This window comes from Asparagus officinalis, chromosome 5 (genome assembly GCF_001876935.1).
Source record: "Asparagus officinalis chromosome 5, Aspof.V1, whole genome shotgun sequence".
Taxonomy (NCBI): Eukaryota; Viridiplantae; Streptophyta; class Magnoliopsida; order Asparagales; family Asparagaceae; genus Asparagus; species Asparagus officinalis.
The window spans coordinates 90571318-90595532 of NC_033798.1; the positions used below are offsets into that span (position 1 = coordinate 90571318).

General features: G+C 34.4%; 2 protein-coding genes across 2 annotated transcripts; one reads left to right on the forward strand and one right to left on the reverse strand.

The window, feature by feature from the left end:
* Nucleotides 13576–16566, forward strand: LOC109840121 (60S ribosomal protein L30). The gene is made up of 5 exons (XM_020408636.1): nt 13576–13668; nt 13809–13914; nt 14892–14993; nt 16095–16163; nt 16263–16566. Exons 1-5 carry the CDS (start codon nt 13648–13650, stop codon nt 16301–16303), a joined length of 339 nt encoding a protein of 112 aa, XP_020264225.1. The 5' UTR covers nt 13576–13647; the 3' UTR covers nt 16304–16566.
* On the reverse strand, nt 18792–23764 carry LOC109840122 (protein HOMOLOG OF MAMMALIAN LYST-INTERACTING PROTEIN 5). Its single transcript, XM_020408637.1, has 7 exons — nt 23506–23764; nt 23300–23400; nt 21853–21962; nt 21668–21743; nt 21353–21493; nt 19852–19923; nt 18792–19750 (listed from the first exon to the last, which is right to left on the reverse strand). Exons 1-7 carry the CDS (start codon nt 23597–23599, stop codon nt 19058–19060), a joined length of 1287 nt encoding a protein of 428 aa, XP_020264226.1. The 5' UTR covers nt 23600–23764; the 3' UTR covers nt 18792–19057.

Here is a 24215-nt window from a genome sequence, read left to right on the forward strand (position 1 = left end):
AGGGTTTTCTTGTTTTGGATTATTCCCTTGACGTCCTTATATTGTATTGTGGGTTCCTAAATCTTAACTCCTCTTGGTACTAGCTATATGATACATATATATGTGTATACATATGCATGCATGTTATATATATAGTATTTTATGTGTTTTACCCCCTTTCCCCTGGGGGCAGAGGGAGATGTTCTTACTAGCGCTCTGACGCTCGTTGTTTCCATCTTTTTCAGGAAACAGGTCAAGGATTTAAAGAGCCATAGGTTGACGGAGACTCCGTATAGTTTACCGTCATTTATAGGTAGCTAGATAGTGCTCCACGGTAGACTATTTATAGTTTTAGTCTTTTAGAGATGTATTTCATTTTGAAGGCTGAGTGTCTATGTACTGTTTAGTTGACTCTTATGTTTTAGAGACTCATTGTTCTTATTTCAGTTAACAAATGTATTTCATTTTTTTTCAGTTGAGACATAATTATCGACACTGTTGGACATTTCTTCTCTACATTGTGTTACTTGTATTATTATCTTTGTTATATCTGCTTGTACCCTTACTTTTTTGTAATTGACATCTGCTAGAGTGATATCAATGGTGACAGTGAAACATTTTTATGCATAATGATGGGTGCATGGAAAATTTTACATCTTTTGGTTCACCTTGGACTACAGCCATATGTGAAACCAGGGGCATCATAAACTACAACACATATGACATAATGTTGATATTGAAAATATATTTTAACACAATACTAAATTGCAGTATTTGGTCAGTAAGATGAGTTATTACTGTTCATGTAAGTTAAAATGGAGAGTTAGAAAGCTTTGATGGATGCTATTAGCACTATACTTTATGGTAAAAGGTGCAATTTATCTGACTATCTGCAGCTATTAGTAAAATCAAAATTTACAAAATTATATATCGGTATATAGATCTGTCAGTACACTTAAAGATGCATCAAACGACATATTGATTGGATATGTGGTGCAAAAGTTATAGCAGTTTTCCTAATGACCTGTAGAAATTTCTGCGTATAGTTGTTTTGTTTGGAATAATCGGTGTTTCTTATAGATAAAAAATATACGGAAAATATTACCATAATAAGAGAACATACCTCCGTTTGGCAAAGGGTTAATGAAGAGGGGTTAAAGAGAAGGATTAATGTACTTAGCCCATTTGATAATCCGAAGGACTAAATTATTAACCCGTTAAATAAGTTTTATTTTAGCCCTTATGATCAGTTTTAGTGTTTGGGAATAACAATGATTTTGACTATTTTCTTTATAATTAGAAAGGTTAACTCTTATTCCATCTAAATAGGAGTATTAGTAAACCCCTCATTTTGAGGGGTTAACTCATTTTAACCCCTCTAGAGGGGTTAACTTAACCCTTCTATATTTTTTATATTTGGCAAATTATGGAGGGTTAACTCACATTAACCCTTATATAGATTTGTTGTGTTTGGCAGGTTAAGAAGGGGTTAAGTCTCCTTAACCCCTCACTTAACCCTTTGCCAAACGGTACCTTAGTTATCTTTCTCTCTTCTTCTTAGTTTTTTAAATTTTGTAATCTATAACAAATGCAATCAAGAAGATATGAAAGAAGTTCAAGAAGATATGAAAAATCTTACCATAATAACAGAAGCTACCTAATATCATTTCCACCTCTTATCCTCCGTTCTTTATTGTACTGATCATATGGCAAATTTTGGCAATTTAAATAAATACAAATTATTTAAGGAAGGAAAATTTTGATTTTATGGATATTAACAAAAAAATTCACAAACTAAATTTTCCTTCTCTCATAAGATTTTGAAATTTTATGGAAATAATATTTACAACGTTTAAAACAAAATATAAATATGTAAAGTATTATTTTTAAATGTAAATAGATTTTTAACATGTAACATATGAAATTTTTATTTTCATTTCATATAATAGATTTGTAACATTTATAATGAACGAAATTTTTATAATGTATAATCTAGATATATTTTTAACTTATAAAATTTGAAATATTTTTAAGTATCATGTTATAAGGAGCTGTTTGGTTGCACACTTTTTGAGAAAACTTTTCTCAAAACATCTGACAATGACAAATTTGTAATTAAAAGTTTTCCAGAGATTTTTGTAAATTGTGTTTGGTTCAACAAAAAATTTACAGAAATATTTTCTATAAAATATCAAAACTTACCAAATTTTACAAAAAGCAATTTCCTCTCAAAATGAGAGGAAATCACCAGAGAAATCTGACACATACCATATTTAATTAAAAACCTATCAAATCTTGTTATTTTCTATAAAGTTATGAGCTATTTTCTTGTTTTGAACCAAACAAGCAAATTACAAAAAACAAGAAAATTAGTACTTTTTTATTTCTTAAAAGTTTTCCTATAATTTTTTTAAGAAATACAAGGAAATCATATTTTAGGTGGAAAACGTTTTCTATAATTTCTAGAAATTGAACCAAACACCCCCTAAAATAAAGAAGGGGATTTTTTAAAAATACCATTTTTAAGATGTACTAGCTTGGATGCTGTAACGCCCCACCCCGGAATCCCGGAGTCGGTACGTTATTAGATCTGATGGACTGGCCTCACAAACCACCACATGTCTTTTCAGCACGTTTTGTCCTCACTCACGTGCTCCTTGGAAAACTTCCCAGGGGGTCACCCATCCTAGAATTTCTCTAGGTCAAGCACGCTTAACTTTGGAGTTTCTAGGAGTTGGGTTTCCGAAAAGAAGATGCATCTTGGTGGTATGAGTATTCCAATCAAATCTATTAATACTAATCACATCACCCTCTCAAGGGTTGGGGTATTATATACTCCCTCACTTAAACTCACAACGTCCTCGTTGTGCCAAATCATATCATCCAAGACCGTACCATCCATGTGAGATTCTAGAGGTGGCTCCTATAGCCTCAAGAGGTGGCTCCCGCCCTCTCGACGTAGCACTTTGCGCCGCATAGCACTTAGCTCTCACAATTCCGGTTGGCTTGGCTCTGATACCATTTGTAACGGTACGCTATTAGATCTGATGGACTGACCTCACAAACCACCACATGTCTTTTCAGCACGTTTTGTCCTCACTCACGTGCTCCCTGGAAAACTTCCCAGGGGGTCACCCATCCTAGAATTTCTCCAGGTCAAGCACGCTTAACTTTGAAGTTTTTAGGAGTTGGGTTTCCGAAAAGAAGATGCATCTTGGTGGTATGAGTATTCCAATCAAATCTATTAATACTAATCACATCACCCTCTCAAGGGTTGGGGTATTATAGATGCATGTGCATTTCACGTGGTTAAATATCATTATCTTTTTTTGTTCTATTTTCTTACTTAACTTGGTTGTGAAATATTTCTTTTGACTTCATGTGAAAAATATAAAATAATTTATTGTCTATATACTATATAGTTAATCAAAAGTATTAAAATTACCATAACCAAAGTCAAAATTACACGGTCAATTCATATTAAGTACAATTTACAATAATAGTACACGAATGTCAAAATCCTTTTATAAAAAAATAATTTTTATGCAAATAATTTCATTATCATCGCAATCCTATGTTTTCATCTTATAATATGCACGAATTCATAGTATTTTATACCCTTTATAATTTTAATAATTAATTTTCACTTTAATGTTATATCCCATGAGGCTAATAGATTCCTAAGGAAAGATCATTTACCAATAACCATGGATCTTAACTATAAGAAATTTTCCAAGGTAATACTATCATACTCTATATGTTTATGTTCTAAATTTTCAAAGAAAGCTATGAAATAGTTAATTAATATATTTTATGCTAGTATGTATGTTTTTTTGGTAGAGTAACTTGTTATTTTTTTGAGACATAAAATTGCTTTATAGCTAACTTTGACTATTTCACATAACAGGAGATTTGATCATGTCTTTAAATTATGTTAATTGTTTTAATGAGTATGAGATTCCTATTTATTTGAAGATCCTTCTCCATTTCATTAGATTACTCTTGCAATTTAGAAATGTTTTAGCTCAATTGCCCCGGTTACACCTTCTATCTGGACTCATCTCTATTTCTTAGTATCTAATGGCTTGTGTTACTCTGATAAGATGTAGTTATTCTAATTCAAGTCTGTCAAAATAACCGCAAGTTGCGAAGACCCAAAATCTTTTGAAATGACATATATTAAACATTTCATAATAAAATATCAAATAATTTAAACTGCACATATTTGAGTAGTTTTACTCAAATAATTATTTTTAACCAATATACCTATTGAACATTTCAAGGGCTCGCAATTGGTGAAGACCCTAAGTATTTTAAAATGATATATATTGAACATCAAATGATCAAAACATCAGAAGAACTTAAATATGGCTAAAACTAATTTATACCACTTTTTCACGTGTGTTTATAAAGTATAATATTATAAATGTAAAATATTTGAAATGAAATGCATTAAATTAGAATTTAGTTTGAAATTAGGAGTCATTATTTGAGTAATTTTACATGCATAATTTCTTTTACTTATCATACATATTGAACATTTTAAAAGCCTAAATATCCAAGTTTTCACTTTTCAAAGTACTTTTTTTAGTCATAAAAAATTAAAAAACCCCTTTTCCTCTAAGTTGGTTGCATATAGTAAAATGTTGCATTTTTCTATTTGATATAGTCAATTATTAAGCAAATGATATATCTCTTATTTAGTGCAGGTAATTATGCGAATAAAGTAAAATATTTTAAAGGCTAAATATAACAAAATGACCCCCATTAACTTTGGATGATAATCAGATAATCCTGCATAACTTTAAAAATATCATAAAATCCACTAAATTTCAGGGGTTATCAAAAAAAACCCTTTAAGTTTGAGATTTTATTGGGAAACCACTCTAAAAGTGATAATTTTAGGGGAATTTTTTGATAAAATCTCAAAGTTGAGGGGCTTTTCTAATAAAATCTCAAAGTTAAAAAGGGTTTCTTATAATCACTACTTAATGATATTTTATAATGTTATATCTAAAAAATATTAGATTAATTTTAGAAAAACCTCCTCAACTATTTTAATATGAGGAAATCCCCTCAAGTTTAAGGCTATTGTAGATAAACCCCCTCAATTATAAAAATCCTCAAAATTAACATAATTAATTCATGTGTAGTCAAATGACCAAGGTACACCCAAATAACCCAATAAGTTTTACGTTTTTTCACTTAATCCCCAACAATTTTTAGCAAAAAACCTAAAATAATGACTGTTTATAATTTTTAGATCTTTTTAGAGGTTTGTTTGTACTTATTGGAATTTTCAAGAGGTTGAATGTAATTTTTAGATTTTAGAGAGGTTTGTGTTTGTTGTATGATTTTCCAAAGGGTTGTTTATACTTTTTATAATTTTTTTAGTTTTTTGTAATCTTTTCAGGGTTTCTTTGAAGTTTTCTAACTTAAAGGCAATTTATTATTTTTAAGATGTTTAAGGGGCGGTTGATAATTTAAAATTTTTAGGATGCTATTTGTAATATTTTAATTTTTATGAGATTTTTTTATAATTTTCACACTTTCCTTATGTTTATTTGAACTTTTGGATTTTTAGAGCTATTCATAAAATTTAATTTTTGAAGTGGTTGGTTTGCATTTTTTGGATTTTTAAGAAGTTCTGTGTAATTTATAAATTTTTGTGTGTCATTCATAATTTTAGAAGTTTAAGAGTTTTTTTTCAATTTTAAGATTTTTAAGGTTTTCTACAATTTTAATTTTTTAGGGTCCTATATGTTTTTCTACAAATTTTCTAAGTATTATTTATAATTTTAGAATTTTTAGTAGCTATTTATAATTTTTCCTTTTTTTGGGTTGTTTATAAATTTATGGTTAACTTCCAAATAATATCAATTTGAGGAGTATATACTATCATTGAGGGTTAATTTTAGCCAATGTAAAATTTTAGGGTAAAGCCATTTTTGAACTTAAGTGCATAAATTTAAAATATTTTGGGTGTTTTCTAAAATTATCTAACTTACTAAGGATTTAATGGGAACTACGAATATTTTGAGAGTTTAATGCTCAATTTAAAGTTCTGAGATGTTTATTAAAAATTATTTTTTAAAATAATTAAGGAGGGACAATGTTAATTTTTTAGATTTTTATAATTGTGGATAGTTAGAGCTTGTTTAGAATTAACAAATATTTGATTATCAAAATTTTCAACTTTTTTATAAATAGGAATTTTTGGTAATGGATATGAATAGTTTTAATCTAATGAGAATTTATAGGAAGATAGAATTAGTTGGACATATGCCATCTTTTAATATGATAGAAAATTAGTTCCTCTATTTGATCTCTTTTAATATCAAATTATGGTTAAAGATTTTACCTTTAAATTATTTTAATATATTAGGATAAAATTAAAATGTAAATATCAATAGTTTTTAGATTTTTATAATTGTGGATAGTCAGAGTTTTTTTAGAATTAACAAAAATTTGATTATCAAAATTTTCTATTTTTTTATGAATAGGAATTTTTGGTAATGGATATGAATGATTTAATCTAATGAGAATTTTTATGAAGATAGAATTAGTTAGATATATGTCATCTTTTAATAGGATAGAAAATTAGTTCCTCTATTTGATCTCTTTTAATATAATATTATGGTTAAATTACCTTTAAATTATTTCAATATATTAGGATAAATTTAAAATATAATATCCATAAGGATTAAGGGTAAAATTGACCATAGAAAACTTTTCTCAAACTCGCACTTTTATAAGGAGTATGATTTTAGGAAAAATATAGATATTTTTAGAAAAATAAATATTATATTAAGTAAACTAAATAATCTAAATTATCAAAACTGTAATACCGAAGCCTATATAAGCCTAATAAACGTACTAATCTATTTTCATGCAAAGGCCCACAATCATATTTCTTATAGTAAGATTTGTTCATAGGCACATCTACTTCTTAGTCAATTTTCTTAAAAGACCCCAGTTAGCTTTAAAAAAAATAAGAAAACCAACTTCACAAATGTATTGTCCCTATACCTCTACTGCGGAAATATCTCACGAAGTGGAGACACTGCAAAGAAACTAAATCCATCAAATCTTAGAAAATCTCTAAATATCTTATCTCTATTAAGGGGCTGTTTGGTTCGCTATTATTAGAGGTGGAAAAGTGGGAAAACCCCTCCACGTCGGTTCTTTAGCCCTCCACGTTGGTTCTTGCGTTTCCGAAGATTTCATTTCCCTGCTTTGTTTCGCTAGGGCTAAATAGAGAAACGAGGGAGGAAATCGCCGCCACATCGATTTTTTTCATCTCCCCCATTTTCCCTCCCCATCGGAGTGAAATCGACGAAAACCAGCGCCACGTCGGATTTTGGTTTCGTCGTTGATTTCTTTGTTGAGCTATTGTTACCCCCTTTGCTCTGCTCCCACCAGAAACTCCCGCCGCTATCTTTGCCCCTGTATTCGAAGTAATTAGGGGATGGGGGTCTGATCTTGTGCCGACGCCATTCAGATCTGATCTTTTCGACGCTATTGCTTCCAAAATCAAGGTAAAAATCCCTTTTTTTAAAATTTTTGGATTTTTAGATTAATTTAGATCAATTTTGTGAGAAATTGGAGGAGGGTATTTGATCTTTGGGAGCCTGTTCAGATTTCTACGTTGTATTTGATTATTTTTTGGAGATTTTAAATTTATGTGCATGCTATCGGAATAGTTGGATTTGTATCTTGGAATATGATTATGTAAAACCCCGAAAAATTTGAATATAGTGTGATAAATAATTATAAATATGTTACATGGTAAAAATAATGTATTTTGATGTTTGAGTATGATAGGAATTGATTTGAGATCAATTCAATGTATATTTGTGAATATATGAGTGTAAATACACAAAATATGCACAAAGGCAAATAGTGATAATCTGATAATTTTGACCAGTTAAGAGTTTCTATATTTTGCATACTGATTTAGTTAGAATCTGGAAAAGTGTATAAGACCAAAGTTGTAGGTCTCTTCAATAGCTTTCCAAGGAATCTTAAATCACCTTATTCCGAGATCGTATGAGAACGTTACAACCTTTTTACCGAACCCCAGTCTGAGCATGGCCCAGAACTCTGAGCAGTCGACCGCCGTGGTCGCTGCGGTCGACCGCTCAGCGTACAGACGCCAGTTCAGTTCTGTTTCGGATTGGTTTTATTTATACCAAATCCGATTGTTACCCTACTTATATATACTCGTTTTGAAGCTCTCAGAACTCTCTTTCAAACCATAATAGCCTCAGCCCCCCTTCTCTCTCTCCTCTCAAACCCTAACTTCGTTTTTGACATTTTTGGGGCGTTTCGAAGGATTTTCGATGGAGTTTCGCTGTTCAGATTGAAGGAGAATCTTTCTCACTCATTTTTGGGTGTTCATCAACCCCCTCAGGCGAGTAACATCTCGCCCAATCTCTCACCCTTGTTTTTATGAGTTTTTCTAACGATTTTAATGAGCTTTCTTGAGCCTAAATCACTATTTTGCGTACTTAGATAGATCATTATGATATGTGATGTGAAAACTAAGTATTTCAGTTTTCAAATACCCACCAATGATTTTTGGTTAAAGAGATCTAACTGAAAATGTTTTATTAAGAGTTAAATTTCTGATTTTTATTGTTTTATAAAGTTTAAAACACGGGTATACATGTTCACGATTTTTAGTGATGATTTCTACATGCTAAATGTTGTTATATGATGATTCATATGTGTTAGAATATGTGATATATCGTTTGGAAGCAGAGATGTATTGTTTGGATCAATTTTCGAAGCAGAGAAAAACCTAAATTTGGGCATCTGCCAATCTCGCGGTCGACCGCAGCGCTATCATACTCGTGTAGATCCGACCGGATCTAGATCGCGCGGTGGTCCACGGATTAACCCCGGCGCAGGCAAAGAACCCACCAAAGCGAGCGACCGCAAAACAGGAGCTCGTGATTTGTTCACAGAGGAGAGTTGTAATTTTTCTTTATTTTCTTTGATTTAGTTGTAACCGGATCTATAAAAGACCGGATCTTTTGTAACTCAAAAAGTTGTAACTCAAGATGACAATTATCTCATTAATGAAGAAAGCTACGGTTTTCCACGCGAACAGGTATGAATCACCTTCTATAATTAAATATGTTGAACCATTAACATGTGACTTATTTACTGCAAGATTTGCAGATTATCATTTTGATGAATCACATTTCCTGACATTAGGGGGAGGTAAAGATCAACCAAAAAAGAAAATTACTTAGAAAATATCATTAGACTTTCTTGATCCTCGTACAAAAGAATGTGAACTGGAAGTTCAAAGGATTATACATTTATAGAAAATTGCAAACCAATTACTGGATGCTTTTAGTGATTCTAGAAGAATTACTAAATCCCATATTCCAGCAGAAAATACTCTGATTAAAATTGATATCCCAGAAGGACAAATTAAAAGTGCTAACGAATCTAAAGCACGCCTCAAGCGTGGTAGACCTCTTGGTTCTAAAGGTAAGAATCCCCGAAAGAAAAGAGGATTGAATGATCAAAATATTGCTAATGAAAAAATTCAACCTCCTGAAGAGGTCGCTCCTGAAGAGCCAACTCCTGAAGAGAATGAAACTATAGAAAATTTAATAAATTTTGTCATTACGAGAAAGAGTTAGAACCGAAGAGAAGTAATTGTCGATAATGCATTTGCATATAATGTAGCACTTGATATTATGGAAGAAGACGAGGATCATGACCCAGATCGGTTGATGAATGTCGGCGAAGAAATGATTAGTCAAAATGGAAAGATGCGGTCCAATCTGAATTAGATTCACTGGCTAAACGAAAAGTTTTTGGATCTGTAGTCCAAACATCTAAAGGTGTAGAGCCAGTAGGATATAAATGGGTATTTGTGAGTAAAAGAAATGCGAAAAATAAAATTATGAGATATAAAGCAAGACTTGTAGCCCAAGGATTTTCACAAAGACTGGGATTTGATTATGATGAGACATATTCTCCAGTAATGGATGGAATTATATTTAGATATCTTGTGAGTTTAGCAGTACATGAAAAACTTGATATGCGTCTGATGGACGTAGTCACTGCTTATTTATATGGAACATTAGATAATGATATCTATATAAAAATCCTTGAAGGATTTAGCATGCCTGAAGCATGTAAATCAAATCCTAGAGAAATGTACTCCATTAAGTAAATCCTTGAAGGATTTAGCATGCCTGAAGCATGTAAATCAAATCCTAGAGAAATGTACTCCATTAAGTAGCAAAAATCTTTGTATGGACTCAAGCAATCTGGACGAATGTGGTATAACCGCCTTAGTGAATGTTTAGTCAAAGAAGGTTATACAAATGACCCTATATGTCAATGTGTTTTCATAAAAAGGAATGGGTCAAATTTTGTGATCATTGTTGTATATGTTGATGACCTTACTCTGATTAGAACTCGTGAAGAGCTCCAAAAGGCGATTGAATATTTAAAGAAAGAATTTGAGATCAAAGATTTTGGGAAAACCAAATTTTGCCTTGGTTTACAAATTGAGCATTTAGAAAATGGGATTTTTGTTCACCAAACTGCTTATATCCAGAAGGTATTACAACAATTCTACATGGATAAAGCACATCCATTAAGTACCCCAATGGTCGTCAAGTCACTTAATCCTGCTAAGGATCCTTCTGTTGGACCCTAGAGGGGGGCTGATTAGGGTCACAATGCTATAATTGTGTAATAAAAAATAAGACAAGCAAAACACAATATCCAGAAGCAATCAATATAGAGGAGATAGAGTTAGGAATCGTTATCCTGTGTCGCGCGATGTATTAACGAGGTTCGATCCGCTGACCTACGTCCCCGCTCCCCACTCTCGAGGAGAAATCCACTACACAACCCGGTTTGGAAACCGGAACTTCTTCTACACAGCGATCCCCTCACGATCTCGCACTACACAGTTGATCTCACTAGATCACACTCCCACACAATTGATCTCTACAATATCAAGCTCTCAAAATAGTAGAAATTGGTGTAAAAACCCTCTCTTTACAATGTCTCTATGGCAAAGAGAAGATCACACTGAAGCTGGGATGTGAAACATGTAAAAACCCTCTCTTTACAATGTCTCTATGGCAAAGAGAAGATCACACTGAAGCTGGGATGTGAAACACAAAAACTCAAAAAGAAACAGGTTTGAAAATTAAGCTCTGTAAAAGCGTTCTCTGAAATATTTTGAAAGAGCTGGGACAATGACGAAGAAGAAGAGTATAGGTTTAAATAGAAAACCACAGCTGTTTGAACCCATACCCAATCCCCCAAAACCTGAAAACAAAACTGCGCTGAGATCGTGTGAAATCGGCGCTAAAAATCTGTACCAGATGACCATTTAAATTAAGCGGCGGTCGACCGTGACTTTTTCGCGGTCGACCGCGAGACAGCCCAGAAACGCAGAAAAGTCCAGAGACTTCTGCGGTCGACCGTGGCGGTCGACCGAGAAAATTTTCGAGCTCACGGTCGACCGTGAAAGTCTCTGCTGCCCACTGACGAATGAACTCAGGCGCGGTCGACCGTGGTGGTCGATCGCAAACTGATACACTCAAAAAACAGGTTTTTGACTCACTTAAAATATTTGTAAAATATTCTTTTAACTTCTGAAAATTATAAAACTTTGTAAAATATTTTTAATATTAAAAACAAATTGTTTGGAAAAGGAATTTTGCAAATAGGTCCTCATACTTGTGAAAAAAATAGTATTTTATGAAAAACGCTCAAAACTATATGTATGAAAATGTGTGTGATATCCCAATAGCTTCAGATAAAATCTAAACTATTTACCTACATTTTAGCACTAGAGAGAAAAATAAAAACTAGCTAATATCCTCACGTAGAATACAATTCTTTGAGTCTTGATATAGCTTGAGTTGGATGAAGCTTCTTATTGCATTTGGTGTTCTTGAATGAACGTTGCTTCATCACTATGCCTCCTCCTCCTTTAGATATCATCGTTGTAGCGCATATTCCATCCAATCCTCCATTTGTGGTACTAACATGCTTGATATGTATATTAACTACATTATCACTCAATAAGCAATTAGTACCGATAATGGTGGTTGTAAAACATCATCAAAACATAAAAACTAACACCTTTTAGACCAAAAGAGAAAGATGAAGAGATTTTTGATCCTGAAGTACCGTATCTCAGTGCAATAGGTGCACTAATGTATCTTGCTAATTGTACAAGACCATATATATCATTTTCTGTGAATTTATTAGCAAGATTTAGTTCATCTCCTACAAAACGACATTGGGATGGTATAAAGCATATTTTTCGCTATCTCCAAGGAACAATTGATCTTGGCTTATTTTATTCTTATAATTCTCGATCTGAATTGTTTGGATATGTTGATGCTGGGTATTTATCTGATCCGCATAAAGCAAGGTCTCAAACTGGTTATTTATTTACATGTGGCGACACCGCTATTTCATGGCGATCTACGAAGCAATCAATTGCTGACACTTCTTCAAATCATGCTGAAATAATAGCAATTCATGAAGCCAGTCGAGAATGTATTTGGCTAAGGTCAATGATCCACTATATCCGGAAGAATAGTGGATTGTCTCCTGAAAATAAAAATCCTCCAACTATTTTGTTTGAAGACAGTGCAGCTTGTATAGCTCAATTAAAAGGAGGATATATTAAAGGAGATAGAACGAAACACATTTCACCAAAATTCTTCTTTACACATGATTTGCAAAAGAATGGTGAAATCCTTGTGCAACAAATTCGATCGAGTGATAATCTGGCAGATTTATTCACCAATGCATTGTCGACTGTAACTTTTGAGAAATTGGTAAAAATATTGGAATGTGTCGGTTGAAAGATCTCAAATGATATTTGAATCAATGGGAGAAACTAATACACAAGAATAGTGTGCTCTTTTTTCTTCACTAGGATTTTTTCCCACTGGGTTTTTTCCTAGTAAGGTTTTAACGAGACATATTCTTTGCGTAATGTTGGACATCCAAGGGGGAGTGTTATGAAATAATTAAATGATGTGGATGTCTATTTAGTTTCCCAAAGAGATTTATACATGTATTACCCCTTGATATTCTCTATGAGTAATTAATATGATTCATGTATCATCATCTTAGTTTGACCCCTTGATATTCTCTATGAGTAATTAATATGATTCATGTATCATCATCTTAGTTTGTATATAAATAGATGTATTCCTACCTCACAATTAATATGATTCATGTATCATCATCTTAGTTTGTATATAAATAGATGTATTCCTACCTCACTTTGTAAGGAGAAATAGAGGAAATAAAATTCTTTCTACTTCTTGCCTACTTTCTCTACTCTATTTTATTAGTTTTACAACACAGAGGTTCAAGAATACATTTTTTTAATAGATTAAAAAAGGATAAATACTGACACTTACTTACACTTAATTAATGTGGTATTTTGGTGACCTTAATGTATTGGGCTTGACCTAACGTTTAACTTTGATTGGGCTTTTCAAGCGAGCCCATATCCAGACCCGAACCCATACTAGGGCAATCTCGTAAAATCCGCTCCGGTCATGTCCTGCTATATTATGCCTCCAAACTCTAGGGTTTCTTTCTCCTTCGCGGCCACGAGTTTAGCTTCAAGGGTTTCTCCGCTCCGCTTCAATGGCGCCCACGAAGAAAACGGTATCAGTTCCATTTCTCTCTCAATCACTTGATCTGATCTCCACTTGATCTAGTATGCAATTTCTAGGGTTTATTATTATTATTATTTGAAGCGATAACAGAGTTGATGTATGAAATGAAATCGGAATGGGGTTTTGCAGAAGAAGACGACGGAGAGCATAAACAACAGGCTGGCTCTGGTGATGAAGAGTGGCAAGTACACTCTAGGGTTCAAGACCGTCCTCAGATCCCTCAGGAGCTCTAAAGGTGGAATCTTGTTCTATTATTGTTTTATTAGATCTAGATAGGATTTGGGATTAGATGAATGCGGGTTCAAGATGTCTACAATTTGTTGTTAGATTCATATTAGGGTTCTTTAATGTGGCTTGGGACTGAAGTTTGACTCTTTGGTTATTTATCTGCCTCAGAGATGAATGCAGTGCCCTATATTAGTTTCCTCTCTCATATTCTTCTAGGTTGTGTTCCTAATCTAGTAGAATTTGTAGAGGGTGAGGACATTTTGATATTAAAGTCTTTAATTTTTTTAGATGGTTTCATTTTGTTGAAACTGGAATTATGTTATTGATCTAAAAATTATATTAGGGTTCTTTAATGTTGTTTGGGACTGAAGTTTGACTCTTTGGTTATTTATCTGCCTCAGAAATGAATGCAGTGCCTTTGGGACTGAAGTTTGACTCTTTGGTTATTTATATGCCTCAGAGATGAATGCAGTGCCCTATATTAGTTTCCTCTCTCATATTCTTCTAGGTTGTGTTCCTAATCTAGTACAATTTGTAGAGGGTGAGGACATTTTGATATTAAAGTCTTTAATTTTTTAGATGGTTTCATTTTGTTGAAACTGGAATTATGTTATTGATCTAAAAATTATATCTCATTCACTTTGAACTGTTGCGCTTTAGTTGAATGTGATGTCGTCCTTTGATGGGTTCAACTTTGTGCTTAACATTTTTAGAGTAGTTTGTTTAGTAATGCAGAACCAGAGACTCTAATTAGTTGAGTTTCTATTATATTTCTGCCCCCATTAGTTCATGGTTTGATTGCAAATAGAAACTTCAAATATAAATTTTTTTGTGCATGTTCTTTTTTTCATTGTTTCCTCATTTCCTCATTTCCTCTTATGATGTCATGCTCTACCATGATTCTATGTAATCTGAGTGTCCATTAAACTTGCTAGAAGATTGTTGATATCTCATTCTCTAGTATATATGTTTTTTTATCTCTAGGTAAGCTGATTATCATTGCAAACAACTGCCCCCCTCTTCGCAAGTCTTTAATTGAGTACTATGCTATGTTGGCCAAGGTTGGAGTTCATCATTTTAATGGAAGTAAGTTGCTTTGCCCCTGAAGCTCAATATTATGCTGTATGGTGCCATTCTACCAGTAATTGTACTTGTGAGATATCAAATTTTTGTTATGTATTTTAAGTTGCATGTATCAAATGCAGCTCAACATTGGGTGAGGCGCTTAGATGTACCTGTGGGACCTTTTTTGATCCCCCTCCCAAACCAAAAAAAAAAAACACACAAAACCACGCTTCCACACAAAAAACCAACTCCTTTCATCCCTCTTTTTTTTCTTTTTCTTTTTTTGGGTTTCATTTCAAGAGATGTTGAATGTGTTGTTGATATTTTTTCATAAGATATATTTAACATGATATAGAAGCAATAGCTGATAAATTTTACCTCTTGAGAATTAAAATCTGATAGCTGTTCAAATTTGAATCAATTTGAAACTACGTTGTCTATCAGACCATTTAGGAGTCACAAGTATTTAAACAAGCTGATGTTTAGCTAGCCTTATTGGACATAACTAGTTAGGCTGCATATTATTTTTATTGTGATATTGGCTGTTGCCCTATACAATCAACTTGCCATAGAGCATATTCAACTGATCTTCACTTACCTAGACAAATTGGCATCAGTGATATCATTGTTGTTCTGCGTTATGTTTTCTATTAGGTATGAAATTTTATTAACATTTTCCTGCTGCCTTTTTTAGGGCAGTTGTGTGGCTTGTGTCCTACACCTTTTTTCATGTTAATGCATCCTTTTGGGTATACATATTAAAGTAGCTACCAAGCAAAAATTTCATTATTTTATATGTTCTTTTCCATATGGTTGGAGAGAAACTTGTTTATGCTAAATAGTAGATTCTTTTCCTTTTATCTCTGTTAAGGTGGATTTCACTTGTTTTGATCATATATAGCATCTTTTTGTGGATCTATTTACAGATCAGTCTTGCCAATAATGTTCATTTTCATAAAGATTTTATCTATTTTTCACTAACCTTTTGGTGTACGACATCTGTTCATTTAAGTCAAAATGTCAAATTGTTAGCTTTAATACATCACTTAGATGTGGTCTGCTTATCTTTGGGAGCTGTTGTGTTTTGAATTCCTTTAAACATTTCCTTATGTTTTGAAACAGATAATGTTGATCTTGGAACGGCCTGCGGCAAATATTACCGAGTGTGCTGCCTCAGCATTATCGATCCTGGTGAGTTCTTATTCATCTTGATACATATTTTCCAGTTCTTTCTTCACTTGCTGTCATATGTCCTCACATTGTTGTCTTCTTTATCTTATGAATTTGCAGGCGATTCAGACATCATCAAGACCCTCCCTGGTGACCAGTGAATTTAGCAAAAAATGTCGGTGGTGCTTTTACAAATTTGATGTAGTTGTCATACATGGGAATTGTTTGCTTCATGTTATGGTTGTTAATTTTTACCCGATTTTGGTAGGTAACTTTTATCAGTTTGAAATACTTAATCATGCTTCAGGAGCATTTTTTTTGCTTGTCACTGTTCAATATCTTGTTAAGATGCTGCTGTCATGATATGATATTTCCAGTTTAGGATTGTATTTGAATGGAGCAAAAGTGGAATGGGTCATATTTAGACCTAGTTTTAATTTGCTCAAGTTTTAGCATAATTATTCGGATGACATGGGTGCCGGGCTTTTGAATCGTTTCTAGAATTACAGCAGCATCCATCCAACTGGCGTCCAGGGTGATTGTATTCATGCTTATCAGCTTTTGGTAAATGCTGTATACAAATTCATTTACAAAATCCAGTTGTCAATCAAAAGCTGAAATTGGACCGTTTCTGCCCCTCTTGGTTTTTTCAGAGGGTAATGGACGGATTTGAATATTTTATTTTTATATCTGATACGGGAATTGATGTAGGTGAGAAAGCTGAATATGGATATGGTATGTTTGGCTTAACTGCAATTAAGGCGGGATATCTACACTATTGGCACTACTGAAATATTTGATCATGTGATGGTAAACTTAACGTTGATTTTTGTGATTTGACTATAGGTTTTTGGATTTTGGTGGTCGGATATATTGTACTTGCCTTTAGAGATTTTACTTTCTCTGGATATTTTTTTCCTGATTCAATCTCTTTTCATTTTTGGGTTTTTGTAGCTTTTTTTTCATAATTGTCATGTACTAAATCTTATTTTCCCAAATCATTTTTTTTACTAAATCATATTGATACATGTCATATTTGTTCGGTTTTCACGTAGTCATGTTCCTCATCTATTTTTGTTTTTGGGGTATTGGTTGGTCTCCGGATGAATTAAAAATAAAGTTGAAGAAGCTGTCAGCTGGACTGTCTCCTATTCCTCTGCATTTGCTGCATGCATATGGTCCTGTATTTTCAACAAATTTCAAAGTTACAAATTTAAGTAATATAATTTTTTGTGTATAATCTGCATGATCTATATTGGTCAATGGGAATATGGTCTTGAGACAGGAGAGAAAAGTTTTCTCTGTTTTCTTTGATTATTCAGTTAAACCATTGATTATTCTGTGTTCTTTGATTATTCAGTTAAAATATAGTGATTTCGTTATGGAATCTGACAGTAACATGACAAGATATAGTGACTTCGTTATGGAAACTGACAGTAACATGACAAAATATAGTGATCTAAAATCCACACGGGAGATCTTTGAAGAGCTTATTCACTTCAAAAGTCTTTTATACAGAGCTTCATTTCTCATAGAGGACAAGAAAAGCACAAGCCATAGCCACTCAACACTAGGACATCAACTCTACGTCCTTCTCATCATCACAATCGTAAACATGTATGTCGGCATCCTCCGGCAACCTAAAGCTCACCCTCTTCCCACTCTGACTCCTCCTCGGCGTCGAATAACTCACCGGAGAAACCTTTGCAGAATGCCAGCATAGCTGCTGAACTCTGCTCCCATCGACCCCACCTTCAGGTACAGAAGGAGAAGAAAACATCCACTGCTCCAGTGCCGGAGTCTTCTCATCCTTTTCTATGCCCATCTTCTTGTTTCTCTCCAAGAGCTCGACTGTCGACCCCCAGGCCGGTACATCTCCATCCGAATCCTCATCTGGCAACTTTGCGAAGCAAGACTGTCGCAACGTGCAGAGGTTTGCTCCCATTGAGGATTGTGATTGTTTCCAAGGGGGTGAGTTGATATGTTTTCAAAGGTTTCTGTGTTATAAAGAGACAGTGGCGACTGGGTCTATGAGAAATAAGGAGGCTCGTCTGTAAATTGGACAAGGTAATGCTTTAGTTGTTACGCAATGGGACAAGGAATGGAGAGCAAAGCAAAGGATGTGGGCTTCGATGAGTAGTGAAACATTTGAGGGTGTGTATAACAAGGGGGATGCTTTGTGTGTCTTTATCAGTGAGAGGAAGGATTCTTTATGGGATCACGTCGAGTTAGATGAATATACGGCCTCCAAATAAGCAATTCCTTTTCCTTTCACTTTCTAGTAGAAAGTTAGAAAGAGGAGGTCATGTGTTACATGCAATTATGCAAACAAGTTCAATTATTTAGAACGCAAGTTGCTTTAAATAACGCAAGCAAATAGGCAGACTTGCTGGTTCTACTAAAAAAGGCACTCGTTGGTGAAGCAAAATTAGACTGTGTTTCTTCACCTTTCACTGTGCATCACCCCCATCCGTGTCGTTTTCCATCAACCCAACCAAAGTGCAACTTAAAAAGGAAACGTGGAGGAAATAATAGAGAGAAAACGACGAGACATGAGCTAATGCTATAACCCAGTTCGAATGTGATAGATAAATGAAATGCAAGCATGATCTTTCCCTTAACTAACAATCGGAGAACAGATGTGCGAAATGAATAAATTCTGCAGTCCGTCTTAAAACTCCACAGCAACAGGAACATTTTTTAGAATCACTCGGACATAAAACTCGTGATAACATATAAAGTAACGACATCAAAGATCACCTTATTCAATTTCAAGGATAGGCAGATACAACCAGAAAAAATGTAATGCAGTACGTTCTTTCGCAAGTAAAGTAACACGTATTAACTCTCACGAACACAACCATAAGCATGTACATGACCACCGAGTTTCAGACAAAACAGCAAGCCAACACTTCTCAGGGGGTTTGAGCTGAAGGATTGGTCAGAAGTTCAAGTGATTTCCTTAGAAATTCCACTGCGACAGGAACATCATCAAATGCCAGGGCCCCAACTGCAAACCTAGCTGCCTTATGAGCCTCATATATTTTCTCTACAGGCGGCTGATAATTGCTGTCATATGTATAAGTTGGAGCAGCAGGAGGTGGAGCTTGAGGAGCAACATGATTACCATTCCCAGCACCAGAATCATACTTCATCGCTTGTGATGGATAGTTTGGTACAGAAGGAGCAGATGACTGACGAGAGAAGGAAGCATCAGCATCATGATAGTACGAAGGCTGGTGAGTTGGAGCAGCAGGAAATGAGGTATCATGGAAACTCGGGTAGGTTTGGAAATTAGGGCAAGAATATGGAGGGCTGGGATTTTCTGGATGGTAATTTTGAGAGATTGGCTGCTGATCATTTGGATAGGATTGAGAGTGGTAGTGTTGAGGATAGCTGGAGATATCTGGAGTACCAGATGGGGGAGGTTGGTAACTGTTAGACGGGGAAGGTTGGTGATAACCTCCGGGAGGATAATCATTGGTTGGGTAAGTAGAAGGCGAGGCAGGTGGATGTGAAGCATTGTAGGAATTGACCCTGTCTAAAGGCTGTGATGGTAGATCAGCACCTGTGTAGTTGTTTTGGAAGCTTTCGCTTCTGCCAAAATCCTGAAGAAAAGATGGGAGATCGATTAGTGTACAAGAAGAACAAAAATTATTTCAATGTAAGGTCAATAAATACAAGTCCCTGAAGGCAGGCGCAAATTCACCTTTTCTACATGCTGAGATGGTGAACCAGCGACCGGCTTGGAAGTAGAAAAGCTCTCATTTGATCCGATATCCTAAATAGAAAAGAGAATTGATGAGAAATTTCTTTACGGTAGAAAATAAACAGCTGATTTTTTTATTAATATTCTCATAATACAGTAAGAAATCAGGAACTAGGATGCACTAACAAGCCTGCCTAGATTTTTCTTTCATGCATTCTTTTACCCATTGAGGTTTTCCTGTCTCATTCTTTATATTCTAAAATGAGTATTCACTCCATGCCTTTTATTCATGACAACTGCTTAGAGTTGTCTTGTACCCTTTTCATTTTCTATAAATTTTTCTTATGTTTCTTTAATTTTGAGTAGCATCTACTATCTAGTTATTTTGAAATCTCCTAATGTCTGTACTTTATCCTTCAAAGCACAAAGCCATCTCTGCTTAATACTCTAACCTGTTGAAATATTTACATCCATATCATAGCACAGCTTAGTTTATAGGATAAAGCATGTATGAGATGGAAACACTACAAGTAAATTCAAGATAATTAATAACTTAACATAAAATAGCAGGGACTCCTAGTTTTTAGCTAACAAACTTTATGAGTTGGATATCATGAAGGGGTCAACCTCACACTTTTAGTAGATGCACACTGCAAAATTGACAAATTGTTTTGGGGGTGCGCATTAATCAGTTCTGAATCAATTAAACCGACCGAACCAACCAAAATTTGGCGATTCCGTTTGGTCTTAAAATAAGGTTCAAACAGTACTTCAGTTAAAGTAAGAAAATTTCAACTCGAACAAACCGAACTGACTGCTCTCAGTTATCTAAAACACTTTTTCTTTCTTCTTATTAGTTAACAAATTTCTTCCTCTATTTTCCTTAAATTGTTAATTATTTGAATTAGTTTACATCAATTCTTTTATCAATCCATTAATCCATATTTTTCTTTCACCAGTGTATTGATATGCATCTTCATTAGGGTAACAATAGGCCTTTTTTCTTAATTAAGCAAGCCAAATTCTAAACCAAATAGACCAAACTGAACCAACCGAACTAATTTTGGTTGATTCGTTCAGTTTCAAATATACAATGGTTCGGTTCAGTACAGTTTAGTTAAAATTTGAAAAAACCGACCAAACCAACCACCCCTGATTCTTACTATCGAACAATTATAATATATTTTTCCAATGACTAACAGTATTAAGATGGCTTTTTAATTTCTGTAAAGTTCCGCTAACAGTGATCCACATAGGTGCAGGAGAAGGCTAAAATCATCTTTTTCTTCCATGAGATGACGCCATATCAGATCCAGTGGCCTCTACAACTTCTATCACGAAACCAGAAATATATAAAATAAACAAAAAAGAAGAGAATCGCCCAAGAAATTCCAGTAGCCTTTATGCATGGTAAAGCAGGTTATAAACTCAAGAAATAAGAATGTAGCAAGTTATCTTCCATTTTGAGCCCGGGATATAAGAAATACAAACATAAGCTTACATATGCGCTAGTTGGAGAACTCGAGGGCAGTGATAAATCTTTATCACCACCTGGAGGTCCAGGCTCTGGCTTCCGTCCTTCCTTCATAGCTTTTCTTATATCTGCTGCTTTCCAGACAGCATACTTTAGCTTCTGCTCAATCTGCAAATGGCATAAGATTTAATCATGGTCTCATCAAATCAGATTCCAATTAAAGCCAGGTGGAAATTTGATAAAGACGTACATCATCCAGACTGTGTTAGCAAAGCTTACAGATCATGGAAAGAGCTGAAAACAACATAAACATTGAAGCTAATAATATGGAAATCAACTCACATCAGGCTGAAGTTCACCAAACTGGTTCAAAATCTCAAAGAAGATGCTTGCAGCATAGAATGTTTTTGCCGTATTCCTGCAACATCCAGTTCCATCAATTTCAGACAATATTTGTGAGATCAATACACAACCAAAAAACAGTTTTAAAATTCTATAAATGATAAAATGAGGTGATAGTGGATTACAGGTCAGCTCGTCCAGCCCGGTCTTGCTTATCAGCCTTTGCAAACACGTTTGAGGCAAAGCCTTCCACGTACAGGTAATCTTCTGGGCCTAACTTTAACGATTTCTTATCCTGTAATATAAATATGCAAACAAGATTCCCATTATGCACACTTTTTATTTTAAATTAGATTATCTCCTGACTATCAGCAATTACCAGTACATATGGGCCACAACAATTAGAAGGACAGGGCACTTTGGAAAATATCAAGAAAATAAAATGGCTAGCATGAAAATGATTGAAGTTGTTACTTTACCAAGTCATCGGTGAATTGAGACAGAAAGTTCAACTCAAGCATACACATATAAGCTGACAGCAGTGTAGCAACTAGCAAAAAATAAACTTTCCAAAGAAAACACTCATAGCAGTTTCCACATACATTGATTTGCAGCAGGAGCCAGCAGAAAGTTAGAAAGAGATGTGGCCTAATACCAATGTATGAAATGATCATTTGCCATATAAAACACTAGGCAATCTCCACACATTCATTTGCAGGAGGTAATAAATCGAATAAACTTAATAGACAGGGTAATTTATCGGCAATATTAAATAAATATAACATGAACATATCACAACCTCTCAAAGCAGTTACTAAAGGGAACGTAAGCCTTTTCCACTGACAATTTCTTTTCAGAGTTAAATTTTGTAACCGAAGAAGAGATTGGACCTGCTACGTCACTCAGATCTCTCATTTAGTAGATTACAATTTGGAACCAACTCTTTGATGATTATCACCTTGTTGTATGAGGAAGAACAATAAAACAATGGTTGAACGCCATAGTTCATAGATCAACAAGGCTACCACTTGGAGAAGGGTTAATTATCACAAGGATAACGTTTCCTCCGTTTGAACTCCAGACAAGCCCTCCAGGAAGGAGGGTAGATTCACAGGATTTATCCTCTTCTATGTTTTACTTACTTTCTACACCAGAACTGTCTCAAGTTTAGCATTGTAGAACTTCAGTTTTAAAAAAAAAACTTTTCTACATATCATGAGAATTATGTAACACCATAACATCAACGATCGAAATTTCATGCTCTCTCTTTTCCAATCACAACAGCAGCCTCTCGAAATCCCTTATTTCTTACTGAAAACCCTCAAGGCTACTAAAAGTACTAAGGGCCTCTTCCGCAAATATAACTAGTTTATCTTAAAAATGGGCCTAAGAAAGGGAGAATTTAACACTGCTATAAAATTTCTACACGGGCATAACTTTTTATGATCTCTCTTTTACTCAAAAGTGAAAATATCCTTTTCTACGTATTTCTCACAACATGAAATTGAACAAATCCACGCCTAATCTCATCACTAAACGTAAAACCTTTTGTCACCTTAAAATAATCGAAATCTATATCCAATAAAATCGAAAAAAAAGTAGAATAAGGCGGAAAAGAACCAAAAGACCGACCTTTTCGAGCTGATTCATGAGCGAGATCAGAATGGAATTAGTGGTCTTTGTTCGCTCCTTCTGTGGGATCTTAAGCCCTTTCTCCATCGCATACAATCGACCTTCAAGAGATATAAATCGTTCAAACCAATTGCTGAACAAATAGCCAATAATTGGGAAAAATCAAGGGTTAGGGTTATGGTTTTGGAGGGTATTCGAAAACTTACAGTAGTATGCGACGAGAGGCTCGTGCTTCTGGAGCTCGTCCGCTCGCTGAAGAAACGGAAGCAAGAGTTTCGCTGGCTCTGACTCGCTCCCCATGATATTTTTCTCTTCTTAGAATTCAACGGGATTAGATTAGATTTTAGAGAAATTTAGGGCAAAATTGGGGAAAGAGGCGATCGATTTCGAGAGAGGGCGAGAGAGAGAGAGAGAGGACTCGGGTAACTTTGCAGTTAAGAGAAGCGGAGGAAGAGTAGAGGAAAGAGGGGGAACAAGGAAAGCGGAGTCGGGTACATATCATATGTTAATGGGTTTGGATCTTTTAACAATTTTACATCCAACTTCTTTGCTAGAAATAATCATTTTGTTTTTTGAGATAATTAAGTTGAGTTTTATCCACCAGGGTGGGCCACGATAATTTGGTGGATTTGTTGTCCGCTCAAAGATCCCTGCTTGAATAGTTTTGTCCGCTTTGAGTTAGGTCAGTTAGGATGGTCGTTGAAACGGATGGGTTTGAGTCGGATCCCTGAGAGTGGTTGGATAGGTTTATTCTTTGCCTAGTGTTGTAGCCAAGAATTTCAACTTGGGAGCACTCTAGTTTTTTTGCTTAAAAAATAATAAAGCAATTATATCAATAATCATATTTTACTAGGGTCTCTAATGTACCACCCACAATAAGAAAATTTAGGGACAAGTAGGATCTTCAGGAGTTAAA

Coding starts and splice junctions, on each gene's coding strand:
- LOC109840121 (XM_020408636.1), top strand. CDS start 13,648: ATGGCGCCCACGAAGAAAACG. Junction 13,669..13,808: donor TGGCGCCCACGAAGAAAACG/GTATCAGTTCCA, acceptor GGGGTTTTGCAG/AAGAAGACGACGGAGAGCAT. Junction 13,915..14,891: donor ATCCCTCAGGAGCTCTAAAG/GTGGAATCTTGT, acceptor TTTTATCTCTAG/GTAAGCTGATTATCATTGCA.
- LOC109840122 (XM_020408637.1), bottom strand. CDS start 23,599: ATGGGGAGCGAGTCAGAGCCAGCGAAACTCTTGCTTCCGTTTCTTCAG. Junction 21,494..21,667: donor TTGGTGAACTTCAGCCTGAT/GTGAGTTGATTT, acceptor TGCCATTTGCAG/ATTGAGCAGAAGCTAAAGTA. Junction 19,924..21,352: donor GTTCTCCAACTAGCGCATAT/GTAAGCTTATGT, acceptor TTTTCTATTTAG/GATATCGGATCAAATGAGAG.